Source organism: Brassica oleracea, chromosome C4 (genome assembly GCF_000695525.1).
Source record: "Brassica oleracea var. oleracea cultivar TO1000 chromosome C4, BOL, whole genome shotgun sequence".
Classification (NCBI taxonomy): domain Eukaryota; kingdom Viridiplantae; phylum Streptophyta; class Magnoliopsida; order Brassicales; family Brassicaceae; genus Brassica; species Brassica oleracea.
In genome coordinates, this window is record NC_027751.1 from 36,833,763 (window position 1) to 36,843,395 (window position 9,633).

General features: G+C 35.6%; 1 protein-coding gene across 1 annotated transcript; it reads right to left on the minus strand.

Moving 5' to 3' along the window:
• Positions 1–8,039: 8,039 nt before the first annotated feature.
• On the minus strand, positions 8,040–9,191 carry LOC106338788 (putative F-box protein At1g32420). Its single transcript, XM_013777686.1, has one exon. It carries the CDS (start codon positions 9,189–9,191, stop codon positions 8,040–8,042), a length of 1,152 nt encoding a protein of 383 aa, XP_013633140.1.
• Positions 9,192–9,633: the final 442 nt, after the last annotated feature.

Below are 9,633 nucleotides of genomic sequence, written 5' to 3' on the forward strand. Positions count from 1 at the left end.
AAAAAAAACGTGTATTATAAAACCTATCTGTTTTGCAACGAAATTGCAAGGAGAATAATTTGAAATGCACTTCGAATGCAAAATCCTCGCAAATTTGCAACGGTTTTGCGACAAGACTTTTCATCGCAAATTTGCGTCGGCTTTGCGTCGGTTTGTCATATTTCCCTCGCAAACTGGTCGCAAATTTGCGAGGAACTTATTTCGTTGCAAATTTGCAAGCGTTTTGCGAGGGTATTGTTTCTCGTCGCTATTCACTCGTAGTTCCGTTGCAATTTTGCGAGGGAATATTTCTGTTGCAAATTTCTGTTGCAATAGGCATGTTTTCTTGTAGTGGTGGGCAGCTAGCTTGACCAATCATACAACGATGACAAGTGCAAAAAAAAGGAACAAAGGATATCAATAAAAATGCCTAAACTGTGAAATTAAGAATATTGTAGAGATCCATTTTGGGTATAGACTTTCAATAAACCCTTGTAGCGCTCCAAAAAATGGAACACATATTGCTACAAATTCCACCGACGCTGAAGTATAAAAAGGAAAATTGTCAAAAAAGTACAATTATCGTATAGTAACGTTTTTGATTAATTAATTGTAATTGTGAATAGTTAGTTACATACCGACGTATGAACTACCCACTACAATACCAAGAAATGTTTTTTTTTTTGAGAAAGGGCATAATACGAAGAAATGTTGGAGTGAAGTTGAAATTCTTCATCATGGTAGCAGATTCAATAAGAATAAAAATTATGCTCTAAAGAGCTTTGTCTAGATAAAAGTAGCTAGAAAACCAAATAGCTCGTGACAGCTTTATATATATATATGTGTGCGCGCCCAAATAAAAGTAAAAGAAAAGAAGAAACTATGAGTTGTCACCAAGAACTTAAAGATCAGTTGATTTCATAGAAAGAGTTTGAAAGAAACAGCTGCAGTGGCAGCCAAAATAACATTCTCACGAACAAGATAACTGAACATTCTCTCATGTTATCACATTCAATTATCTTGTTTTTTTTTTTGTTGCTAAGAATGTAAATATCATTAGTATCATCATTAATGATATTCACATTCTTAGCAAAAAAAAACAAGATAACTGAATATGATAACATGAGAGAAAACTCTAAACAAGGCCTTACGGGATTAGTATTTGGCTTGGCTGCCATCGTAGCCGCCTCTTTAAATTAGTATAGTATAGTGATCTGTAACTAACCATACAAATTCTGGAATGGCGAAGGGCAAACCAAGAACACCAGCACCGACCATGGCAGACATTTTCAAATGCACACTATTTGGCCTCTCGAGAAACCATTACCGGTAACTGATTGTTTAGATCTTTCGTTTGTTGATCAGTTTCCATTGTTGAGTTATCTTGTTTTACTTTTAGAAAAAAAACCCAACATTTAAAGTATATAAACACTCTCATGTCCTTATATATATAATCCTACGTAACTACAAAAATTATTAAAATATTAGCATTAAGAGAAATAATAAGGATTAAGAGAATATGGAAATATTAATATTAAGAGAAATCATAGGGATTGAGAAGTTCTTATAAAAGATCACTCGCTAAAAAATCTATCTAAAATTAGCATTACAAGTACATAATATATTTTGTGGCACTACCAACCAACAACCTAGGTTTGGCCAAATCCGTACACACCAAGCTCCGGTAACGTTTAAACTGTCTTCCCAGCACGGCCTCATGGATCTACACAAGTTGCCACAATGTGTAAAATGTCATCACCCATGATGAAAGCATTGCCCCTATTAACAAGGACGTGTTCATATATACCAAAGTTTAAACACAACATACTACTAACACCCGAACAATTGAAAGACATGCAAAAAATGGGAGAACGGGGATTTGTAACTAAAATATGTACCATCTAAGTTGTGAAATGGCGAAGGGAAAACCAAAAGCAGCAGCATTCACAATGGCCATAGTCGAGGAAGGCAGAATACCACCATTGCTTGTATGACTGTGGTCAATTGATAAGCAAAACAGTTTTGCCAAAACCTGGAAATGTGCTAAAGGTGATTCGAGTCTCCGTTTAAACACATATCAGTTTGGGAAGTTTCAACTTAGATTTTGGTCCAATTAGTTTACTTTGTAGTATGGTTAAAGGTGATTCGACAATCCCCTCAGATATAATCAGTGTGGTAGCCTTTCAGAATTAAGAAGTCACTTTATAGCACTAAATACATGTTTACCGGGATTGACATGATCAATTGATAAGACATATAAAAAACCGAATACCACCATTTGGTTTCTCTAGAATCCGTTACTGGGTAACCAGTTGTCTTGATCTTTCGATATGTTGATCAATTCCCATTGCTGAGTTTTTTTCAATTATCTTGTTTCCTTCTTGAAACAAACCCCAAAATTAAATTATATCAATAAATTTATGTACATTCGTGTTTTATTCAATATACAAAGAGTGGTTAGCACATTTAAGTACTTTGGAAGAGTCTTTTAACAAAATGGGTTACTTTGAATTTGAGGTGTACTTTAGCTTATGTTGTTATTTTTTGGACTAAAAAATACCGCTCATACTAATGTAGACATGGAAGTTATGGTTAGTGAAGTCGTGGACTTACGAGTTGTGGATTTGTGAGCTATGTGTTGGAGATTGGTGGACAGGGTAGCTGTTGGTGTGCTGAATTTGTAAGAGTTGTGGTCAGAGAAGGTGTGGTCGAGATGGCTAGTATTAACAAATTTGGTGTTTAGGGAACATGAATAAATGAAGTGTGGTTACTAGCCTCTTGTAACTTCTTACCTATACAAAACCCATGGATAAGAGTGTTAAAATTTAACCACATAAGGTTGCAAACAGTTCCTTACCATCATGTTCTTAAGCTTCCAGCCAATCTACAAATCCAACAACTTTTTCCAATGAATAGTCAAGTGTATTAATAATAGGTTCAAGTTTAAGATAAAAACTTAGAGATTCTAGAATCAAATCAGTATCTCACACAATGAAACAGCCAACTTTATTCATCGAATCAGAACTCTAAATTCCACAAATTTGCAACTTTGAAATCAAATTGAAGACCCAGAAAGGCAAGATCGAATCAGGTTCAAGAAATCTACCTGGAGAAAACTCTTCCATGAATCTCCACAAGTTTCATAAACACCATTTTTCGCCGCATGAAGTCAATATCGAGCTTCTTATTGATAAATCCAACCTTGAAGTGATAAACTCAGAAATCATGAGTCCATGAAAGTGGTAAAGTGAAAGTAAATAGTATTTCATCGAGAGATGTCAATGCATAAGAGATCATTCATTACATGTTTAAGATCACGAAGTATAAGTTCTCCTCTTTCAATTGATGAGCTCCTCTGCTTCGCTCCTCAACTCCATCAAAATACGTCTCTCTTCCTCAAGAGTGCACGGAAAGTCACAAAATTGGGTTTCACACATTGATTCTGAATCTGAGACTGTCATATTAATTGAACCACACTACACATACAAGACAATAGACTGACATCACGATTCAATAGCTAAACCCGAGTTGATCGAGAAAACCGGTTAACCTGTTAGAGATACTATAGAGAGATACTCGGGATACTAATCCCTTCTGTTATGGCAACATAGTTAATACGTTAACCTAGAGACCTCCTCTCTATTCATGTATATATAGGCAATTGCCTTGTACTGTTAAGATATGCAAATACATATTCTCTACATAACCTTTGTCTTCTGATGGTAATGCTATATCTCCAACGAAATACCCACTGACAAAAATTCACCGGCGATCCCAAAACCTCCACCACGGTCACTCCTCCTCTGGCGACTCCATCACCACCAGAACCTTTTTCCTCACCACCTCCACCATCGGAGCTCCTCCTCCTACTCTTTTATCACCTGATAAGCTGCAACCAGAAATATCTCCTCCCCCTACTCCCACATCACCTGCCTAGCCGTTTATCCTACCACCACCATGACCTTGAGATCTTTCCCCCCTCCCCATCCACAACATGATCAACCTTCCATTTCACCACCATCACTTCCACCATCAGAAATATCTCCTCCACCACCATCATCAAAAAGTTGAGATAAAAAAGAAGAGGCTTCGGGTTAGAAAAGATGCTATGTAATTAGGGTTTCAGAATGTAAGTTTAGAAGGTTTCAACTCTTGTTGCGAATTAAATTATTTCAGATAAGCAATGAACTCAGGTTTGATTAGTTCACTAAATCCTTAAAACAATTCTTGGTGTGAATAAACATTTAACTCATCTAAGTTCAGTTCCAGAAATAGATACTATCGTGTCTCATAATTATCCTAAGATCTGGATTCAGAGTGATTAATCGAGAAACTAGCTTTATAAACAATTTAAGAACCAAAGGATTACCCAAACAATCTTATCAAGTCTAATTCATTCAATAACTTTTGAAGAACCTTAAATCTAACAAGAAAACTACTGAGACATAATAGTAGACTAATTAAAATGTATAAATAATAAACAACAAGAGTTCAAGATCAATCTCTAAAGTAGTTCTAATTTATCTCTATAAATCTAAAGATAAAGCTTAGCCGTCAACAATGGTTTAGAAACATATAATATACGTTTAAACACGTTCTAGGCTCTTTTGTAAATAGGGAAAGCTTCTGGGCCAAACTGCAATTCTTAGAAACTGATAAAAACTCGTCGGGAGCAAATCAGAAGGAATGTCGATCACACTTTGATCCAACCGTCTCATCGACCTCCAACCGGTGGCATTAGAAATCTAACTCAATTCTATCTCTTGTGTAAAAATATGAGCTTCACCAGATCATGGGAAGTCTTTTACTCGTTGCTAAACTTCTGATGTGACTGCATAGTTTTTCATCTCAAATAGCTCTAAAATCTCTAAAGTTTCCTAAAACGTAAATGAACCTGAAAAGGCCCTGAAACGACTTGAAACATATATAATAGATTCTAAATATGGACTTATACCATGGTTAAAACCGGTAAAAACCAAGGTATATCAGAAATAATCGTTTCGGTGAAAACAAAACGGATTAGATCAAGTAGTGTGGGAGATTTTGCAGGTCACATGCATCCATGGAGTAATGCCGATGTCTTCATCAGCATTTGCGACTGATGCTTTTTTATGACTCCGCAAATTATAACAACCTCCTCGGCGCTAGTCAATAGTAAAGGTTGATCAGGGTCCAGATCAAAAACGTCTCTAAGAACTTCTTACTGATTTCCTTTCAGACCGGCGTCAGAGCTAGAAAAGTCAGAGATATGCTGCGGGTCTGGATCGGAATACACAGCGATCGCCTTTACTTTCTTTGGACATCTCCCGGCCAAAGCCATGGAACAGATAGATTTAGATTTCTACAGAGAAGAATCAAGATCAACTAAAAGGAATGAACACGGAAAAGAGAGAGAAAGCTCAAAGAGAAAGAGAACGATGTCTTCAGATATTGACAAAAGAGAGTGATAAAAGAAAGAAGCTTTTTTGATATTTATAAATTGTAAACGAGGGGATGCCATCACTAGGTCTGCAATTTAGTGCGGTGGCACGACTCCTGCAACTTTAGGAAAAAATGTTCACCTTTCTACGCTAAAGCCGGATCAGGTTTACGGTTTAATTCATAACCATAAATGTTTGGATTCGGTGAACTGCCGAGGCGGACACCCAGTCGGCTAGGGCTTACGCCGACTCGAAGGCATAAATGGTAAATCTATTAAGAATATAAGAGGAGGAGATAGATCCTGAGAAGGCCATTCAATTGACACACGAGAACACGGCACAAGGATTAGGGTTTATATTAATCTCATTGGTTTGCCAGGTTGTTCTTGCTCACCAAAACTCATTCAGTCTCTTCCAAATCATCTTAAGATCATTCAATAAACGTCTTTCAAACAATTCATATCGAATTCGTGAGTACTATACCGAATTCAGATTAAACAATACTCAACACCGACGTGTTTATTCATAGTATATGTTACCAGTTCTACTTTAAACTATCAATCTAAACATTGCTTTATCTATTTAACTAGTATATACCCCGTGCATACGCACCGTAATAATTTTGTTAACCAATAAAACCAATTTTCAGTTATATATACGTAACTAAAACTTATATAAGATAATTTTCGCTCATCACAAAGAGATGAGTATACATAAAAAAAATTTTAACACGCTTGTCATCGACTAATCACAAACATATAAAAATTAGTTTAATTTGTTTATAAAAATTCACATTTATTTATTTAAATTAGCTTTTTGAGTAAAAATATTAGTTTGAAGATTTTCATGTTTTACTTCTTTCTGTTTTGCCTTTCTATTTAGCATAGAGTTTATGGCTTCTTTGATGTACTATATCCATTATTTTATTTCTATCTCCATATGCAAACTAAAACAATCTTACAAATCCAACTACAAATTTCAGCATGTAATAGAGAAGCATCAATCTGTAAAAGAAAATCAAGAATTAAAAAATCAATAAACAATGGAAAATAATTAGTAAATTCTGAATTAATTTACTCATTAGCTTGAGATAGATGATCTTTACTACTTAATGTATACTGCTATATACCTTTTAAATATTGAAAAAAATATAAGCTATACAGCAGACATGACTAAACCAATATGCAAGAAAGAGAACAGTATAATACCTTTGAAATTAAAAATATTTACGAATTTGATTGTCTGAATGTCTATTTTTCCTGCCATTTAAGAGGATGCATTAAAGTTGAAGAATAATTTGAGGTATCAAACACCTGAAACAAAAAAAAGGTTGATAGCAGCGACTATGGACCAATTTACCAAGAAACTGAAACAATTAACATAACACAAAATATGTAGCTAGTATACCTCCGTTATTTTTTGTCTTAGAATTTAATCATTGTTCCCGTGGAGCACCGATTTTGCCATCTTCAACACTTCACGTTTCTCCTGTCCCTAGAACAAAACATAAACCAATTATTTACCAGAAATAAGAAACATTGAAACTATAGGGGGGGGGGGAAAGTACTCATTATCGTATTTTCAAGGGTGTTATATCATCTGTATCATGCTATATTTTAATGTAGGATTACACAATCTGATCCTTTAGGTGGTGAAATAATGGAAGATCTTTTACCTTTTATAGTTTTATCAGAAAGCCTTCATGCAATTTGACCAAGTCTACGTCTGATTTGTATCTTCCTCCTCCACTCTTCTGGCTTGTCTTACCCTGAAGTCTCTTTACTCAGATGAATCTCCACAAATTCATATCATTCAGAGCCACCATATCCACCCTTTCTCAAATCTTCTTGGCCTTAAAGGTTTAAACCGGTTCTATGGAAGTAATGTGGTTCTCCGCCGAAGCTAGCGAGACTGTACGGAGTGAGTTAGCGTCACTGAGATTTATGGGTTGCTGAGAGATTCGTTTTACTCAGAAATCAAACTCTGCACTGGTTCGGGACATTCAAGATGGCCCCAGTTTCGAATTAGGGTTTTGAAATCAAAGAAAGAACATATTTTTGTTATTGACTGATTTGAATTTCATGTTGTTTATGAATCAAATCAAAGAGATATATAGGAGTATGAAAAGAAGAAGATTGTGGACAAAGAAAAAGGATAGTGTACGTAGATCATGGGTCGTTTTGAAAAACGCTGATACGGTTTATGTTTTCTTTTTTTCTAAGGTTCAATTTATTTATTTTTAAATTTTTGTAAACACATATTACGTGTCAATTTCTGATTGGCTAGACTATTTGAGCTTTATTATAATTTCTGATTGGCTAGACGACTTGCGCTTTATTATATAAGGATTACATAACGATCATTCATGTCTACAAGTCTCAATCAAGTGACATATGTAACTCGTCAAACCTCTGGTAAAACTCCGGTTATTATCAATATCTGAAAAACAACATTCCATGCACACACACACATATAAATATATATATATCTGGTAATTAAGGACTACAACATTAATCAAACAAATGAAAAGACAAACCCCACGAGACCTTCGTTGAAATAGGGTATATATGTAACCTATGTTTCCATCATTACATTTATAACTATCAATAAAGAAGCACATGTTGCATTGAAAGATCCTTACTAGTACAAACACATTGTGTTCTCGGCGTAATCTGGAAAAGTCCTGACTAGAAGAGCCTTGTCACACCCTCTTTCCTTAGGATAGCTGTCTTTAAGGTCAACATATCTGACACTGTTGCGCTTGGGATCATAATAACATATACGTAACGTGTCACGAGGCTCATTGAAAAAAACAATCTCACCAGCACGAGTAACATCCGAGACGAGCCAGTTATCGAAACCCTCCATCTCATAATAGAAAATCTTTGACCATCTTTGTGTCTTCTTCTCAGCATCTTCTTCCATAATCCAAATTTCCATGCGTTGCTTGCAACATATAATTCCTAACTTTCCTTGGTAGTTTATCAGATCATACCAACACAGATCCATCAGTGTCACAGTTTTTGGATCGTCTACATGATAAAACTTTTCGTCTCGAACATCAAACCTCGCAATTTTATATTCAGTTGTATTGTTTACTTTAATGCTTACGAGGAAATAGATAGCTCCGTTGATGAAAACTGTACTGCAAAAACGTAGTGATGGAAAGAGAGGTTCAATGTTTTGGATACTCCTCCACTGCTTCGCCTTGGGATCGCCTAATGTGAAGACTTGACAAGCCTGCTCGTGGGCTTGGTCTGGTATGAACAGTACTTTGTATTGATCCTCGAGAGGTTCATATCCGAAGAAGCAAACGCCAGTATGTGAATGTTTCATCTTTGGTAAGTTGAAGGACTGCCTCGTAGTAGGGTTATATATAGCTCCCTCGTGATGTTCATTTGACCAACAAAGGAACAAACCGCGGGCATATTCGTGAGCTGTACTAAGGATCGATACAGATTCTTTGTGAGTCAGTTGAGGGCAAGGAGATGAGATGACTAACAAACATTCAGTCCCGTTGTCGGGATCCTTAATAAGATGGGCATCACGCGGAGGCTGAGTCAAGGACCGAGTCACGATCGACTCTATGAAGTCTTTACGGCTGCTGATAATTGATGACCAACACTTTGAGACGCATTTGAACCTCACTAGAGATTTCGCCGGTAGTTTTTTTAGTATTTCCACCGTTAGATCGAGAGGGATGTTGAAATTTCTGTTGGATATTATACGGTGACAAAGTCGTGAGGGTGAAAGTGAGGTTTCATGGTTCTTCTCCTCGCGTCCTCTCTTCATCGTCCTCTCTTCTTTTATGTCAAAGTCCTATATTTTTTATGTGTTGTATAACATGCATGTTAGCATACATATACATATATATATATTTATTTTACTCTTCCAGAATTAATTTATAATTATCTGTACATGTAGATATTTTTAATGTTTTAGCAAATAAATGATTATTATTAGAACTTGACATAAATGATAAACCAGTCAAAGGCAATTATGGTTACATAATCTCTGATTAGGACTCCAACTATTCTTGATATCTGCAAATCATCATTCCATATATAATTATGCACATTAGTATATAAGACATATACCATATATAATTAATATATTCATTATGATTACATATCCTTATAAAACTATTCTTTATATGTATGGAAGAAAAAGTCGGCTATGATAGGTAACCTTGCGAACAACATTTTAAACGCGATTCCGCGAGGTTTTTGCCAAT